This window comes from Apis laboriosa, unplaced genomic scaffold, assembly GCF_014066325.1.
Source record: "Apis laboriosa isolate Shangri-la unplaced genomic scaffold, ASM1406632v1 scaffold91_cov154, whole genome shotgun sequence".
In the NCBI taxonomy this organism is placed as follows: Eukaryota; Metazoa; Arthropoda; class Insecta; order Hymenoptera; family Apidae; genus Apis; species Apis laboriosa.
The window spans coordinates 508,673-528,691 of NW_025224773.1; the positions used below are offsets into that span (position 1 = coordinate 508,673).

A 20,019-nucleotide genomic window follows, 5' to 3' on the forward strand; every position below is an offset into this window, starting at 1 on the left:
GTGTGTAATATGAAGCATATTTTCTGCATTATTATCGGATTCTAAACAGGTATTTACACATTTGTTACTTTTTATTCCACTCTGGAAGCAAAAATATTTCTTGTATTGTGCGCAGTAGAATTTCTCTACTTGAAAATGACAAATTTCGTGTGTCGTCAACAATCTCTTGATATTTAATTTAGATATGCTTTAATATCTCGTCCTTCTCGATTTTGTATATATTGATTCAGTAATATATTTGATATCGAACTGTTTTTGGAGAATTAGTTTGTAACAGGTTATATTTCCTATTGTTAAATGAGGTTACATAGGTTTTGATAACTTGATTTGCACTTTACATAGATTAGGCTTAATTTTTGTACACATTTTGTACATACATTAGAAATAATTGAAAAAAAAGCAAAGGGTTAAAATAGAATCAATTATATTAATCTTTTATTTCAATTGTACAATAATAATCTCATTATAGCCTCTTATTATAGTCAAGAATTATAGTCAAGAAATTTATTTGTAATGTTAAAATAGTTAAATTATATATACAATAAAAATTAGTTAGAAAAAGTAAATTATTTTAATATTTAATATTATATTTGATTCTAGTACGTTCGAATTACGCGCTATTAATATTGCGCAATTGTTGCACAATTTTTCGAGAGCGCCACTAGAACACCAGACACTTACCACGTTTCCCGCCCAAATGTCAGTCGCCATTATTATCCGATCGTTTGTTTGTCGTATTGTGGAAAATTCTCTTAGTTTTATTGTATTTATTGAAGTTAATGAATCTACTGTGTGATATGAAGCATATTTTCTGCATTATTATCGGATTCTAAACAGGTATTTACACATTTGTTACTTTTTATTCCACTCTGGAAGCAAAAATATTTCTTTTATTATATTGTGCGCAGTAGAATTTCTCTACTTGAAAATGACAAATTTCGTTTGTCGTCAACAATCTCTTGATATTTAGTTTAGATACGCTTTAATATTTCATCTTTCTCGATTTTGTGTATATTGATCCAATAATATATTTGATCGAACTGTTTTTTGAGAATTAGTTCGTAATAGGTTATACTTCTTATTGTTAAATGAGGTTACATAGATTTTGATAACTTGATTTACACTTTTATATAGATTAGGCTTAATTTTTGTACACGTATTGTGCATATATTAGAAATAATTGAAGAAAAAGCAAAGGGTTAAGATAAAATCAATTATATTAATCTTTTATTTCAATTATACAATAATATCATTGTCAGTCGCCATTATTATCGGATCTTTTATTTGTCGCATTGTGGAATATTCTCTTAGTTTTATTGTATTTATTGATGTTATTAAATCTGTTGTGATATGAAGCATATTTTCTGCATTATTGTCGGATTCTAATCAGATTCTATTTACACATTTGTTAGTTTTTTTTCCTATATTATTATTCAAATAAAATCATTCATGAATGAATGAAATAAGTAAATAATAAATAATGTTTTTTGAATATTATTTAAATAAAATTTTAGTGTTTGATTTTTATATTATATATTTGATTTTATATTATATAATTTTAATAATAGTATGTGATCCTAGTATGCAAATATTAATTGGAAAAAAATTCCTTTATTATGTCTTTTTTGTAGATAATAAAATTAAAAAAAGAATTGTTAATAAAAATTTAATTAATAAAAGAAAATTAAACTAAGTTTAATAAAACTCATATATTCTTAGCAAAAATTTTCTTCTAAGTACAAAAGTTCAAATGTAAGAAACAGGAAGGTTCAATTATTCTAAAACAGATGCAAATAATTACATGATAATCTTCGCTTTTCTAACGAGTTCTCTTTAAAGTATATTTCTCTCTTTCTCTCTTTTTTTTTGAAACTATAAAGACACCGACAGAATGTCGAGAACATTAATTATTCGGTTTCAAGAAACTAGGCCGGAAATAAGTAATACAGGATTAGTTATTAGTAAAATAGAAATCAAGCAAAAATATTCAAAATAAACAGAATGATGAAATAATTGAAAGCAAAGGGATTGGAATTGGCCGCAATTTCGCTGTTGGACTGTCTCATTGAAATATTAACTAATTACTATATATTGATCAAATTAATCAAATTAAATCAATATTAACCGAAACCACGATTACATCGTTTAATATTATATGTCAAATTATATTTACGCGTTTTAAACGTTAATTTCCATGTTGACTGAATATTCGTTTGGCAAGAAAACAAATTTTATTTTCTTTTTTCTCTTGTATTAATGAAATTAATATAAGAGAAAGAAGGTTAAAAAAGTAATAGATTTGAGTTAATTATTCATGATTCACTGCGTTGTACATGCATGTAAAGTGGTATCATGCACGATAAATGAAAATTTATATTAAGAAACGTTAATCTAAATAAAAGAGATTTTGTTTAATAATAACGAATTGTTAAATATTTAGTAATGTATTTATCTTCAGTTTCAGGAAAAAATATATAATATTTTACCAAAAATTACACATGAATTTTACTTATAAAGGACAAAATTCGAAATATATTTTAACAAATATTTTAATTATATTTTACATTTAACTTCATTATATTTATTTTCATATATATTAATATATATTTCAATACTTATATTAAAATAAAACAAATTATAAAAGTATTATCATAATTTTATTTAATACATACTTTAATACTTTAATATTTTTTAAAAATATATTTTTTACAATGAATAAATATTAATCAAATTCTTTATATGTATTTGGTATTTTATTCTTATTTTAAATATATCGAATTATTCGTTCTTAAATTTGTATTTGCAGTAAAGTAAAGATAAGTATTTGTTTTACTTTTGCTGAAAATCGTTCGTTTCCCATTAGCTATGAATCATGAAACATCCTGTGTGTGCAATCCATTTATGTCTGATATCGTGTGACTGCAAAGCGTGCGCTATGTGATCAAAGCTAGGCAGATTATAATCTGTTAACAGCATAACGTTAAGATAACGTTCATTGCAGCGATAGATATGAGTTATCAATGGTAAACAGATGAGAAAAGCGTAATGGATGTAAATTAATGTTAACAAATACAGATTGATCTAATTTACATATTCGTGTAATAGTAAAATTTAAATTATTAATTTTTTCTTTTTCATTTTTATTTTTAAATATTTTATAACAAATATTATTTATGTAAAACAAAAATTTTTTTTACAACAAAAATTGAATAATTTCTGAAAAGTCTACATAAATTATTAACTAATTCGAAACTATTAAAATAGAAAAAGATATATAAATTCTCTGATTCCTTCAGCATTAGCTTTCAAACAAATCGTCTTTCATCAAAAACACTATCCATATTCTTTCGCATTGATATATCTTTCCGAAATAACATTCAGATTTGTCTAAGCATTCACAATTCCCTTTCATTTCCAGTTTTTCAACAAATTTTTTCGAACAAATTTCACGATTCCAAATATCTCTAAAAATCCTCCTCTCCTCAAACAAGAAACTTTATAAATTCATTTTTCCACCAATCTACCCCTACTAGTATTATGGGATTTCCTTTATTCCGTCGCGACGAATACATAGAAATACCTCGAAACCTATTTTAGAACGACAAAAGCTTGTCAAAGTGGGCACGATGCCATTTGGGGGTCAGCCTTTACCCCGTTATCAAAGTTCCAATTGCGAAAATCTCTTGCAGAAGAAGAAGGGACACGCGTTCCTTCTCTTTTATCGACCTCCCCTTCCTCTCCATCATAGCCGAGGGACGAGAGGCGAAATCCACTTTAAATACCCGCCACGCGTAATCCGAATTCACAATTTAATGAGCTCGAAATGGAGATAGAACAGGATAATAGGAGAGGGAGGGGGGAGCAGGAATTACATTGAAAATGAAACGACTTCTTAACTCCCCCCCCCCTTTCGCGTCCTTGCAATTCGTGCTTCCGGGCTAAGCTGCACGGAAGTGAGATAATGCGTCGTCGAATTCCCCCGCGTATCCCGACCGACGATCGCCTTTCAATTATTCCTGGAATATTGGATCGGGTTTGTATAGGGCGAAGGATTTAAATTTGCAAATAGAAGATTTTTTTTTTATTAATAGAGATTAGAGTATTGGGGGGAAAAAAATATTTACTTTTCCAAATTATGGTAATGAATAAATTGTATCTGGCATTAAATCGATTCAGTCTGAGGGATTTTTGTATATAAAAAAAATTTATTTAATTTGTCGATAAAGATTAAGTAAAGTGTAATAATATTTGAATTAAGAGAAACGTGATGTTTTAGATAAAATAATTTTTGAATAAAAGAATATTTATTTTTTCTAATTATTGTAAACATATGTATTAGATATGATCATAGATGTCATCCTCTGGTATCGAAAAATTTAGTTCATAAATAAAAAAATTTTGTTGACTTAATAATAAACATTAAAGTATACATAAATATATTAAATTGTGATTCAAAAATTAAAATAATTGAATATTGAAATAGTAGAATAAAAACTAGTATTTTTAATAAAATAATTAAAATTAGGATATTGAATAGTTGTGGATATTAGAAATTCGAAGGATTTTTCTAATTTTTTTTTGTCTGTTACAGCTTGGAAAAAAGTCGATAGAAAAACTGGAGAACAGCGATGGTACGCGAAATATTCAATAGAAAAGGTTGCGCGAAAAAGGAAAATTGCACAGAATTTGCAATAAATTTACAGTCAGAGAGATTAAGAAATTTTAGAATAATGGATGTTAAGGGATGTTCGTTTGCTTTTATGGCTTTATATAGGGAGCATCCGTTCTATTGACGATCCTTGTTAATCCTCCATACGCGATTCCACAAGCTCGCATTACAATGGTAATACATGGTATTACAATAAACGTTTTGGGATAAAACTTTTATACTTTGGGATATATGTAGAACATATTTATATTCATAATTTTTTACTAAGCCAATAATAAAAAATATAAATAATATATTAAAACAAATAACTTTATCTTAAAAAACATTACGTAATTAAAATAAAATTCGCAAACGCACATTCTTGATCTCGAATTTAAGAAACAAGTTTAGAAATATTACATTTCTAAATCTTTGAAATGACGGCTATAAATTCTATCCATCTATAGATTCCAAATAAAATAAAAAAAAAGAGAATAGTAATAATAATAATAATAATAATAATAATAAATAGAAACGTATTTAGAAAGAAGTACATCGGATAATCATTCTGAAATTAAAGTTTAATATTCGCTCGAAGCATCGAAGCGTCGAGCCAATCGTTCGTATTCATATAACGTCTCCCCTTTCTTTACTCGTGAATTCTTTCTTCTTGGAGAAGATTCATACCGGAATTCATAAGAAATAGTGCAACGCTAGGCAAATACGGAATCTCGGAAGGTAGTCGCAAGTTCCGGGCAATTTTCTTCTTTTGCTTGTAATCGCTTCCACGATCGCGTCTTTCAACGTGGAGCAAAGGGTCGGCAAAAGGGTGGAAAATAAGGGAAACAGACGCCGGAACGACGAAGATGGACGCACAAAGAAACGGTATGGCTGATATAGAGAAGAGGGTACGATAAGCAGGACGGTGGATAAATAGAGGACGAGATAAGCAGATGTAGGTGGCATTTGTAGGTAAGGAAACGTTACACTGCATCTAGTAGTAAATATTTTATTTTTAAATGTAGAGTATACGATGTGTTACATAAAATTAATTTAAATAATTCGAGATTAAGGGAGAATATAAATGTAATAAGAAATTTTGATTTTATTCTCCTTGTTTTATTAAAACATATATATTTTTTCATTAGATTATTTGAAATTATTAAAATTTCAAATAAAATTTCAAGTAAAATGAATTAATTAAAGCTAAAAAAATTATTTACATTCTACATATACATCTGAAATTTTCGCTTATTATTAAAATGAAATTATAATATCTATATATATTATAATCTACGAATAAAATCAAATTTATCCGACTTATATATATGATCTACATAAAATTTATGTAAAATATTCATGAAGAGTTTGGTTATAATGCTCATATAAATTCTAGTGAACTTGTATAAAATCTAATATCCCATAGAATCTAACATTTCTAACTACCCCCTAACTTACATAAAATCTCCTGAAATCTAAAATCTGTATTAAATTAATTCTTTATAATTCTCGACCAATTCTAAATAATTCTAATATTTTTATTCGTATTTCAATTACAGAAAGAATGGACATGGGCTCAAAATGAAGGTATCATTAACAAACCATCCGAAGCAGTTTATAAAATACGTTCTTTGAGCTCGTATGAAAGCCGTGTTCTCCACGATATAAATCTTTCGAGATGATGAAAGTTATCCGTGTCGCGACGATACGCCGGGAAAAACATGAAAGACTCGAAGAAGTCAATTTCCTATTTGATGGTCGCGCGACCGCCCTTAGACTTTTTTCTTTCTTCTTCTTCTTCTTCTTCTTCTTTTTTTTTTTTTACGGCGCTTAGAAATATTCCTTGACAGAATGTATCTTTAGAATGTATCTTAGCCGTGGAAAATTGTGTTTTGAGAAAAAAAAGAGGCTCTCACCGGGATTGGTTCTGGATGAGGAGGCGGTGTTAATACAGCGGATAATATCGTTTCCTCGCGTATCTCTATACGATAGGGAATAGAAATTTCTTCGTGAAAGAAGATGATTTGCTTCCATTGATCGGGGTTTAATCGGTTTAAAATAATATTACTTTTTATTTCCAATACAAACTCTTGGGAATTTCACTTTAATTTTTAGTTTCTATTTTTGAAACGAATGCAGCTCTTTCTGATAAATTCTTTTGCATCATCTCTCTAATGGAGGATAAATAAAAGTTTCACTTGATTTTCATTAATAAATTGATAATACAATGAAGGAAGAATACGTAAAATCCAATTGTAAGAAAACAAATTAAAACAATATTTAAATCATAAACTATTTTACTTTATATTCAAGCAGACATAAGAATTTACAGATTAAAGAATGCTTATTCATACTTATAAGAATCTATTAAAACAATAACAAATAATAAGTAACAAGATATCGAGGATATCGACAAAAGTTAATAGCACAAGTGCTTTCGAATATCGAAGTTGAGCCAATCATACTTTACTTAAATCTTGTCACGATCACTCGTTCTTATAAAGTCGTTCGCGTTCCGCGAACAAAAACTATTCTCTTAGGGAAAAAAAAAAAAAAAAAAAAAGGAGAAGCAGAAGAGACGAGGAGACAGAAGGCAACCGATTAAATCGGATGGCGGTAAATGAGAAAAGTTCGAGAAGAGTTGGCCGGATGTGACGATAAAAGTTCCGAAATGTAAATGAACATAAAGCATTCCGATTTCCCTTCCCCTTCCTTCCTCTTCCTCTTCCCCTCCATCTCCCTCTCTCTTTCCCTCTTCCTCTCATCTCTTTATTTTCTTTTCTTTTCTTTTTTCTTTTTTTTCCTTTTTTCTTTTTGTTTTAGGCAATTTTGGCCGCGCCATTGTCACGTGATAAGTGTTCATCCGATGGCGAGCTGACGTTTTCAATTACACCGAGCCCTCTATTATCGAGCCAGCCACAGAATTTTTATCGCGTACCTATGATTCAGCGACGATCGAAGGGGAACCGCGAAAAATTGTCAATGGACGATGAGGAAAACGGGTAAATTGGATAATAAAGTTCTCGATTCTTCTCGACTTTTTCATTGTCGCCATCGAACTGGGTCGGTGGAGCGATTCCGCGGGTAACAATGTGGATACACAGAGACACAGAGATTTTGAAATGTATGTATATATATATATATATATATATATATCCGTGCATTGTGAGACTGTAACGTGGAAATTTTTATTTTTCATGTTCTGAGAAAATTGGAAGATGTAACTGTCCGGCTAGGAATACACTCCATTGGAGGAAAGTGCACAGCTTATCGAAGAATTCTCTGGATGGTTTAGAATGTGGTGGAATATGGAAATAGATTTATCTCTTGAGCATAAAAAGTATGAGGGAAAACAGAATTATTTGATATTGATTTCATCAGTTATTTTATTATACAATATATAGAAAAATCCAGTTACCAACTGTTTAGAGGCGATTTTGTAATATTAGGAAAGAAATTTTAAAAATTACGCCTTGATTTCAATTTTAAAGGAATTTTGTCTCGTTAAAATGAAATAATTTTTATATGGAATAATATCTGCGTTAAATTTGTAATAAATTTCTTCAAAGATTAAAAATTTTCGCGTTTTAAACTGTTACTGGATGGAAAAATACGTATTATTTGTTCAACAACAGAAGCGACCAGGTAATAAGAATAAAACTCAAATGTAGATATTTTTTTTATCCTTGCAGTGTTTGCATGCGAAAATGTGCATTACATCAACCACTTTGAGGATATTAACTTTCCATATTGCAAACTTTCATGCTTCTTTTTCAAGTTTTTAATATTATATATGTTTTTCAATTAGCTGAAAAGTTTGCACAAGAAAGTTTCACTAAAAATCGTATGCTTTACAATAACAAGTTGAAATTTTTTTTTATCCCACATACTTTTTAATTTAAATTAACGATGTAGTTTTAAAGAACGTGCACAGCGATAAAATTCTTCTGTTTAACAATCTTTCTGTTTATTTTCTCTCAACAGGTCATCTCGATATTGAAATAAAAAATTCTTGGAAAAGCGTAATCGATTAATGTAATTTACGATATGTATTTATTTATTTTTTTTTCCATTTATTTTTTCTCGATCATCAAATATCATAATCAAAGAAGAAAATACTTTCTACATAACTATTATAGATTAAAACGAATATTTTTATATAATGCAATTTTTACTCGAGAAGAGAACGATTAATCCTATTAATATTTCTTGCCCAATATCGAATTTCCTCGTTGAAGAAAAGACTATTTTAGGAAAAATTTAGGAAAAATCGAAGAAGTCGTTCGATTGGCCTACTTTCTCCGTTTAATCCTGGATTACCAACTGTTCCCTATCCTTCAAATTATCCTCTCGTTGTAGAAAGCTTTCACGGTATCGAGTAAACGACGTTAATAATTCTGCCATTTTAATCTCTTCAATGTAATATTCATTTTTCTGGCGGTTTCGCGATCAAGCCTTTTCATCCCTTCTGCTGGTACAAGGATGATTCTTCGCGTTTAATGGGTTCCATTTAAGCGAATTAAAAAGTCGATTTCTCTTTTCGAGATTGGTGGATGCGTGTATTATGGAGAAATACTGATTTATACGATCATTTTGATGATTTTAACGGAGGCGAAAAATTTTGAAAAGATTAAATTAGTAAAAGTGAAGTTAAATATAATGAAAATTTCTAAATAAATATTTGAATAAGAATTTTATCTATTCTTTCTTTTAATTTTTTTTATTTAATTCTTTGAAAACGTAATTAATTTAAGAATCAAAAATTTATTTCATTTGATCCTAAACGATCTTTAATAGGAATAATTAAACAAAATATATCACAGAAATTAACTGTTATCATATACAGCTTTTAGAGAATTTAAATAAATTAAACGATCATTTGGAATTGTACGAATCAAAGAGATAAAACGACGAATGTGTTAATACAAACTATTTATACGAATTAAGAATCGTCAAACAGACAGAGTTTCTTTCACAATTTTCCCAAATATTTATCAATAATACTAAATTTACTATCCCATATATTCATTCCATATACAGTCTACGATATGATTTTATTTTCGTACGCAATATAACTTAGAACCATTCTTAATGTATTCGATTAGAGAGGATGAGAAAGGGATTCTTACATGACAAAGAAAAATAACGATGGATACAAAACCTTCCAAATGTTCTTCTCTCTATTTCGTTTACCGAGAAATTTCATATTTCGAGTTATATTCCCGAGAAATGGGAATGCTATTATAATTCAGACATATACCTAATATAATATAAAAATAAATAATAACATTACAGAACGATATTTATTTATACATTTTCCTTTCGCTTACCAAAATTAACCCACTTTTGCCGCTGAACTAAAAGAAAAAAAAAAGAAAGCTAAAAAAACCACTCGAAAAACAAACAATCAACACCTCTCCACGCATCAACTTCACCTCGCTCGATTTCCCATTTCCAACGATCCCTCCTCCTTCAAAATTAACCCCCTCAACTCCCGAGAAGAAAGCTAAAGCCAAGCCAAAGCGTCTCGCCCGTTCGAACAGGGCAAAATAAAAAAGAAGGAGAATCTCTCAAAGCCTCTCCTCTCCCTCGCCTCGGTCTCAATCAACAAAAAAAAAAAAAAAAAAAAAATATCGAGCAGAATAATGAATAGAACATGGTGTGCACACATTACCTCACGGCTATGTCGTTGTTCCCCCGCGTTAACCCGACGTCCTCGCTGAAGATGAAGATACGTGTCGCGCCTCGATACCATTTGATGCTGTGAAGCCCCTCGCACTGGGGTAATTTCAGCACGCACGGCAGTTGCACCTCTGTGCCGAGTTCCGCGTGCTTCACGCTCTTCAGCCATGGCTCGCTGCTCCCTGCAACAACGTAACGAAAAAAAGGAAAAAAGAATCGTTTGTGAATCGTCGCTCGTTTCGTTTTTCGCCGCTGTTTGTTTCCCGCCCGTTGTTTGCGAAAAGGATGAGGATCTATGGAGGGGGAGAGGGGGGGAGAGGATGATTCGTTGAAAAAAAACGTGACCGTTCTCCAAGGCCGATTCGGGGCCACCGGTTATTAAACCATCGTCACGTATACGCGATACACGAAGATACGTATGGGGTATATCGTGAATGTAATTTTATGGCGGGTGAATGGTGTGGAGAGGGGCGTTCGAGGTGTGTGTTACGTTTGTATGCGGGTGAATGGGGGAAAGAGTTACGAGTTGGTGGTGGGAAATGCGGGTATGATTACGTGCACCTGAATGGATTCGATTGAATTAAGAATAAAGAGTAGAGATCGGATTGGATTTGGAGTGTTATTGTTTGATAAATTGAAGAGGAATGCTCTAATTTTATGTTTTTTTTTTTTTGAGACGAGTTATTTATAAAATTAATAAATCAGTAAGATTGTTAACGATAATCATCGTTAGGGAAACGATTATTATGCTAAGGGATGATAAGGGGTAAATATAGTAGAAGAATATTTGAATGTAATTGAAGGCTGCAAAAGAGTTTTTTTGATAATTGATAAATATATATTTTTGAGAAAATTTTTTATTATCCTGTATTTTTTCATTTCGAATTGCACTTTAATTGCTTCAATGAATTTTGTAATTAGATATCGTCGAATCAGTGAAACGTTGTCCCCCCCGAAAATGTTGAATCCTTATGATATTCGAACGCAATAAAAAAGTTGTGAAGTTTCATTGTAGAAAGTCAATCTTCACCCGATGACCCAGAACGCATTTCGCGAAATGTCACAGCACGCGAACGTTTCAATATTTCTCTGCTATCGTTGCTAAAGCTATAAATATAGCGACCCTCTCAGAGAGATATGAAATGAAAAATCACAACGAGGGATGGCAACGCGTGACACGGAATCCGGAACAATTTTTCCCCCGAGCCCAAAACCAGTAATTGCATATTTTAAACTTATAAATAAAAATATAATCGAAAGAGAAGAAAAAAAGAAAGAGAGAGGAAGAGAGAAAGAAAGAAAGAAAGAAAAAGTCATTCCAGTTTTAAACATATAATATTTTTAAATTTTAATAAAACACCCGTGCATTCCGTTTAATCGAGAAGAAGAAATTTTCTCCAAAAATATTCACGTTTTTCCCTCCCCCTTATCGCATTATAAAAATATTATCGTTGCGTACTCGTGACGTTAAATCATAATTAAAAACACGGTGAAATCGTCCTGATCTACGCGCAACCTCTGATACCGTGTCGCGAGAGGAAGGTATAGTAAATTTCGCAGTCACAACTTATGATAAACAAGAACATAATTCTTAGTTAATTCACGCGAAAACTCGGCACGGCCGAGGGAGAAAAGTGAGAGAAGCGGCAGAAGGGAGGAGAGGGTAGCAAAGTTGCGAAACTAAAAGCTCCTTGGAAATTGACGATTTAAGATGATTTATTAGCGGTTTCTGTGACTCGAAACCACAATTTCGTACGACGTGTGCACAACCCGACCTGCTCCTTTAATTCCATCTTCTAACGAGATCGTTAGAAAAGTATTTTAATCGGTGAATTTTACAAACGGTGCGTATCAAGATTAAGTTCGTTTTTCTTTTTAAGAGAAACACGGATTTTCCTCGATATTTTTTTTTTTTTTTTCTGTGCACAAACATTTCGATGAAAATTCTGACCGCCATTGAATAAAGAATCCGCCTCGAAGGAGACAGATAATCAGACATCGGGTTTCGCGCCTCGTAACTTATTCAAGCATCGAAAGTCGATATATTTTCACGATAAACTACGCATCGATGAAATTCCGTTAAAGGAAATACAATGCACAATGAATGCGCATCAAAGGGTTATTTTTCAACGGTTGATATTGAATTACGCAGCATGAATCCGATATATTTGGACATAGGTCGCGAATTCCACTTACGGATGGGAAATTGCGATTAATCCGGGACTCGATATCGATTCTTCGTGTTATATTTTATTCATTTTCTTTTTTTTTTTTTTCTTTTGCTTTTACGTTATCGCGTTGTAACAATATTTATTTAATAACGAATCCGTCTTTTAATTTACGTTGTATAAACACGTTGTCGATATTTGATACACATCTCTTTCCGGTGATCTTACCTTTTTATTCGATTCTGCACAAAATGTGAAACGAATGGATAATAATATCAGATATCGATTTTTTTTTTTTTTTTGAAGCTATTTTATATCACAACGAGTAATATTTAAAAAAAAATATTCTACGTATTTACGAGGTAAATATAATTCGTTCGTAGATTTACTGTAATATTATAAACAACGAGATATATAAATAATCCTTCGTGCGAATTCAGGAATAGAATCGTGTTCAAATATAAATGTATGCAACATATCTTTTTTTGCTTTCACTTTGAAATCAACTGGAAGTTCAATTGAATGATATACATTACGAGATATTCCATCATTTTTCATGATTTTTCTCAAAATTATTAATTCCCTTGCTCGACTTTTCCGAAATAAAATCGATGTTTTAATCGATCCATTCGAATGATTAAATTATTTATATATAAAAATACGTGAAATACGAACAGCGATTAAATCCTCCGCCGCCATTTAAATACCATTTAAACTTCAATTGTACGCCCGTTTTATCTCGTCTGACTGCGACACTCCTTTTCACTTTATCACTGGGAATCGAACCATCTTATTATATCCCTTCAAAGGAGGAGACTGGGTTACTTATGTTCCCCTTCCAGGAATAGGGAGGACCTTAAAAAGGGTAGACGTTATCCAACGCTATGGGAACGAAAATCTGTTAAAGAGTTCGAAAGGGAGGGGGAGGTGGCAAGTGTGGTGGAGGCAACGTGTGCTTATCTTCCTGCGAGTGGATTGGATCTTGAAACCATATCACACCGCAAATATTACGTTCAAGTGGTGAATAATGGAGTATGTCGAGGGCTCTCATATTACAGCTTCATTCTTCGTCTCCAGTGACACGACTCGGCTGTGTTTAACGATTCTGTTCTCGAGTCCCTTAACTCGTTTCCTATTCTCGAAAAACGTTTCTTTATTAATCCCTCTTTTCGATTTTCTTTCCTTTTTTTTTTCTTCCAGTTAAACGTTTCGTCTGTTAAGAATTTTATGTATTTTTTCGGAACGAAAGTGGATAATTAATCTAAAAATCTAATAATTTCTCCCGCACAAAAATTTCTTCCATCTTTTTCGTAAAACTCGACTTTTATTTTTATTTGTTATCGAGAACCAATTATTCCTCCTCTTCCGTTAATTCTTATGGAAAAAGTTGATTCCATTCTTTCCTCGTTCGTTTCTCAGAAACGGATCAATGAAAGATACAATTCCATTGTATTATTCGATACAGCGTTTAATTTTTGTGACATTTCTTAACAATTTCGAATTTGTTCGAGAGAATCATCAAGGAAATGATCTATCAATTCTATCCATTGAATTCTGTATAAAATCTACTCGAGCTAATCGAGAAATATTTTTTCCCTCTGATCTCTAATTCCAATCAAATTTGAACTTTCGTGCATATATACTTGGTGATCGTAATATACAGAGATTTATTGGATCGATTTGCAGAAATATATTGAAATAAGCGTTATACGTTGAACACCCATGTTTAATTAATCTTTCATTATAAAATAAATAATTAAGCAAAGGCAAATGTAATTAATATGTGCATATCTTGCGCAAATAAATTGTATATTATCGTATAACGTTTAACAGGATTACGATCGGTTCTCAATCATATTTTGTAATCGCTTAATTCGATTCAATATATTATTCTTATTTCTTGTATCCTATTAATAATTATCGACGTGCGATTAATCGTTTATCGGCCCGAATATAATAATAATAATTATAGAAAGTTTCCTGATTAATTAGATTAACTTTAACTTCGAGCCTTTCTCTTCTCTTTCTCGAACGATTAAAGAGTTTTGGCAAAAGTGAAAAATAAATAGTAGTAAACAAGAATCGCAACAAAGTTGCGTTATTCACAACCTAGTTATAATTTCGTCGTAAGGGTGTCTTTGTTTTCGGCGTATGAAAGCAAAAGCACCACCCCAAGGGATCCTTTCTTTGACGTAAAATTCTCTTTTATCCAAGAAGCTTTATCAATAAATAAATGCAGCTAGTTGTACGAGTGTAAAAGAATCGAGTAAAGGTACGATTAAATAGACTTATTCATGATCCACATGAGCCTCTGAAGAAAGTGGGAGAGACAAGGGGATGTTTGAAAAATCAGATAGAAAAAAAAAAAACCGAGACTTCAATTTTTTCCTTTGAATCTCTATAAAGAATCTCTTTGTTAGAAAAATTTCACGATTGAGATACATCTTTGAGATCACTCGTTAAAGAAATTTTATTATTTACTCATGTATTACTTCTTTTTCAAAATTGTTATTTTTTAAATTTATTATATTTTCAAATACTTCAAGACTCATCGATGATGACACACACAAATGTTGATAACGTGATTGATCAATTATGCTGGATTAAAAAGATTATTAATGACACATTACGTATCGTTCGACAAATTTTAACTCAAAAATCGTCTCGTTCCATTTCAAATATATATTCGATTTGAATCAAAATCGAACGAGTTAATTTCAACCATATGATTAATCAATGAACTTTCAGCCAATTCACCCAGAAACACAACCGCCTCGCGGTAAATATTTATCACGCGAAACTGCGTGCATATATAATGATCCTCCGAGGATTTACAATTGCGCCGAATGCGCATCTTGCCAAATCCTGGGAATTTCCTCCTCCCACCAATTCGCACAGTTCCTTCGAATTTCTAACAGCCGTATACCGATACAGTTTCGAAGAAACATCTGTGCTCTATGTCTTCTATATAGTCCCATTATCGATCCCTTTCCTCTGTTAACTCGAAAACAGAACATTATGGAAAATTCGTTAAAGCGAAATTCGATTTCGAAATGGTTTAGTGAAAAAAAAAAAAAACAAAAAAAGGAAAGAAAATTATAGAAGTATAATAAAATATTTCTAGAATCTCCACCATCAGAATATATCCTAACGTTCGAATGTTCTGTTATCTGAATCGTATTATTATTACACAATACAATATAAACAGACGTCTATCCTTACCACAATAACGAAAATTAAATTCGATTATATATAGTACAATTGCTCACATGTATATATATATATATATATATATATATGGATTGTGAAATTTCTTTCAATAAAAATCTCTATAATATATAATATTTAATTATATTAAGAAGAAAGGAGAAAAAAAGGGAAAGATTGGTATTAACGAATCATTACATGATAACAGAATGAATCGAATAATTTTACGTTGGAAATAATCATTCACAGAAGAAGAATAAAATAAGTAGGCAATTTTTTATTAAATTATGAACGATCGTTGGGAAAAATTTATTTCGAATCCTCAGATTTCACGTGAAATCACGTTATAATTGAAATGTGATAAGCGATGCGAGAGATCCATTGTAATTTATATCCAACGATCTATTGTATTCAACGATCAATACAATGAAGTTTGTAGCGTAGATATTCAATGCATTGTATTTCATATCCGAATGAACACGAATGAATTGTGATCAATAGCAATTTAACACCGTGGCGGATTTTTAATTTCTCCTTGTGAATAATTTAATAACACGTGTAACATAATAATATAACGTATCGATTGTTTATTTGATTAAATGTACGAATAATACAAATAATTTAAACATTCATATATATATATATAAGCAAAAATTGCGAAAACATAAACTCAATGAAAGAAGGAAAACTGTGCAATTATCAAATACAAGATAGTTTGCCGCAAGTAGAACTCTCTGCAGCGTAGTGCAGAATTTACTTTTGCAAATCTGGGTCAAAGGACAGCATGGTGGTTTCATTCGACGTTACTGTGCAACCAAAATTACTGTTGAACTCGTGGCATTTGTAGATTCAAAGGCAAAAAGGAGAGAAGTATATTCCTTCTGGAATAATAATATCGATATATCGATTTTCTTTATATATATATATATATCTTTGTACATTTGTTCTTGTAAGAAGAATACTCCTTAGATAAAAGATATTAATTTTAATGTGTGTATGTGAGCAAAAAGTACAAGTTTTCATAACATTGTACAAGGAAAAAATTCACAAAATCAATATTTATTTTGTTATTAATTATTATTCGAATAGACTAGAGTTAAATATCAAGTTGTTATATTTTTACGAAATTTTATAATCTATCAATTACTCAGAATTAAATAACTCGATTAATTAAATCGAGAAGTAAAATTTTAAATCGATTCGTGCACTTTATACGGATTATATGATTATAATTTTACATTACTAAAATACATAGATGAGCTTAATATTTACATTAGGAAAACACGTGATGCTTCTGTTCTTTCCACGCTTGATTGGATCGATATCAGAAAATCGCCAATATTTCTCAACATTTACCTTACCCGCTCTTTTCAGTATTATCAGAGGTTTACTTTTTATGAAAATTTTTATTAAAAAAAAAAAAGAAGGGAAGAAGGGTTCGTATCAGTTATCGGAAATTGAACTTCACATGGGAGAAATTTTTCCAGAATTTTTCCTCAGCGTGAAATTAAAAGAGGATAGTGCCGGGTCTCGATAAATCGAACAAACTCTGATATTATTCGACAATTTCTACGAGATCTCTCGAACAATTTCCATATCTTAGCGGCGTTTTGCGGGGACCAACGCGAGGAAGAAGAAAATCGTGGCGAAGGATCAAATCTCAAATCCGTGCGATTTCATATAAACGTTTTCTTCGAATTCGAAATGCAAAATCGTCGTGTTTCTTTTTTTACGTGTTTGTGTGTACATTCACTTGAATTTAAATTCACTAAAAAGAATTTTAACATCGGTAATATTATGATAACTATAATATATATATATATATTAGAATGATAAAAATCTAATGAATCTGAGAATGATTAATTCAAATGGCAAATTGGTTAACTGTAATCTTTTTCGTTAAATTTTTTAGATAAATTTATATATATATATTATTCCATTTTACAATAATAAAAAAACGTATGAATTTTCGTAACTTTCATTCAATCAATGATTTGCTTTCCGATTCAAAGATCACACGATTCTCTTTTACATAAAAAAAAAAAAAAAAAAAAAATGAAGTGTACAAACGTAACCATTCGAATATCGAATTTGAAGAAATTTAATTGCTTTGAAAACATCCTCGAGATAAATTCTTCGAGAAAAAGGAACGCAAGAAGGAAATCAAGAGTACTCGAACATCGTTGGACAATAAAGGAACAAGAAAAATCGATGTGCTCCAATTCTCAACTGATAATTGACCTGGTTATTCGAGCAAACTAATTTCGCGATTTAAACAGCCAACTACCACCCGTCCAATCGATTAACCCCCCGTGGTACTAATTATGGTGGAGTCGCGCGACCTCTGTGAAACGCACAGGGGATTCGACACAGCTGGCCGATTTTCAACTGTGTATTCCGCATCGAATGGCTCGAATTTCTCGTTTTGTAAATAGCATGTACTGATGCTGCGTCCAAGAACAAGCCGTTTTCATATATCCTTTTGTCGAGCTCCAAAATCCCTCCCTCCGATTTTTCTTCCCTTTTTTCTTTTCGTCGGAGAAACCCAAGGAGAAAAATACCGTCGAATCGATTCTATCTGCTCGATTTCTCTGTTTACCGTCACTTACTCCTTTTTAATTTAATCGTAGTGTTCTTACAAAAGGTATAAATTTGTAGATTTTGATCAAATTAGGTATAAATTTGCGATTATCGATTATTTTAAATGTTTTTTTATTCGAAGATCCTTTCGAAATTTGTTTTATTCATTTATTATGCGATGAAAAGTATTTTGGAAGCGAATTCCACGAATATTTTTTATTTGATCAAAATCTCGAAAAGTTTTCACGAAAAGTTTTCTTACAAAGATTAAGTGATGCAAAGAATGAAAGAATGAAATATTTTGATATTTGTATAGGAAAATATTACTTTTAAGTGGTCAAGAAATGTATTTACATGAGATATATCTGTTAATTTTGCTAACAAATGATTTTTGTGGTCGTGTAACAAATTAGAAAAAAATTCAACAGTAGAAAATAAATAAATAATTATTTTCTTCTATCAAAATTTCGAAAAGTTCTGACTCTAGATATATATATAATCATATATATACTTTATATATAAAAATATTCAAGATATAAAATTATTCTTAGAAATCTTGCACGACTTTGATTTCACTTACGAACAACTTAAATAAATTTCTCAATAATCGGAATAATCGGTTTTTCACAACGAAGCGAATTGAAAGGTTATCAATTTTTAAGTGGATCGTATTTTCCATCACAATTATTGCTTATTATATCGCTTCGTTTATTTACATTATCTTATTACGCGTCCAAAGAAATTGTAATTAAATCATTGAACCCAATCCGTTCAATTTACCATTTTCCCTCTTCGGAATAATTTCTTTCGCTGCCAAGCAGCATAGTGGGTAGAATAGCATCGATTATAAAATATCAAAATGAGAAGGATTAAATTCTTGTAAATTGGAACTCTCTCGCGAATATCGATCGACGTCGTCGTAAAGATTCAATTTTATCACGAGATTTCTTATTTATTTTTCCCAACGATGTTTATACCGTAATAATTAATTCGTGCCTCGTCACGTATACAACGGATTTAAAAAGAACCCTTCTCGATAAGGGACGAAAATTTAATTGAAAAAAACGAAATCTGAAACGTTAGCTCGAAATAACCACGTCTCGGCTTTAAGTTTCGTCTAGCTTTAAGCCAGCTTCGAGTTAGTTTTAAATTAGAGGATCTCTCTTCTAGTTCTGTGGCAAGGAGATGTGTACATATGGAGGATACGTGTTTAAGGAGATTTCGAAAACCAGAGAGAAGATTTAAGAAGATGTTGTTACACGCAAGAGAATAAATAAATTTTACAATTGTGATTGCTTTCTTACTTGTACTGTTCGCAGGTAATCGCAGCATGTTTTAAATATCTGTCAATTTTTCACCTTCTGTTCCCTCTACTTTGCGATAAAACGTAATCATTAACGTCCAAGTAGGTTAATTTATTTTAATTCTTCTTGGCGCACCCCGAAGTTTATTGTTCAATTCAACTTTTCGCATTCAAGGTTTACAACGTGTAATTAAATTTTTTTATAGAACTCGTTCCCGATTCTCTTTTTTTCCCCTTTACAGTACAGTTTTCCTTCTTATAATAAAATGTTTTCATTTTATACAAATAAATAACAAATCACTTTTTATTACTGATTACATTTTGAAGTGAAATTTTTACACATGATATATTATATTAAATTTAAAAAACGTAAAGATAATCACCATCTATTAACGAGATTTAAAAATAACAAATTTTTATATAAATTTTAA

At 30.8% G+C, this 20,019-nt stretch overlaps 1 protein-coding gene and 1 long non-coding RNA gene across 10 annotated transcripts in view; one reads left to right on the top strand and one right to left on the bottom strand.

Annotated features, from left to right (window-relative positions):
* Positions 1-20,019, bottom strand: part of LOC122719620 (hemicentin-2) — a 401,244-nt gene that overhangs the window by 107,325 nt on the left and 273,900 nt on the right. For all 9 annotated transcript variants that reach the window (XR_006347660.1, XR_006347658.1, XR_006347657.1 and 6 more), the window contains exon 2: positions 10,323-10,512. Coding sequence is in view for 2 of the 9 variants with exons in the window: in XM_043945581.1 (XP_043801516.1) it covers positions 10,323-10,512 (190 nt within the window). In the remaining 7 variants the exon portion in view is untranslated. The remainder of the gene's footprint in view (positions 1-10,322; positions 10,513-20,019) is intronic.
* On the top strand, positions 699-10,297 carry LOC122719623. Its single transcript, XR_006347664.1, has 4 exons — positions 699-837; positions 4,592-5,620; positions 6,208-6,235; positions 7,472-10,297. It is a non-coding gene; the product is annotated as an uncharacterized LOC122719623 (long non-coding RNA).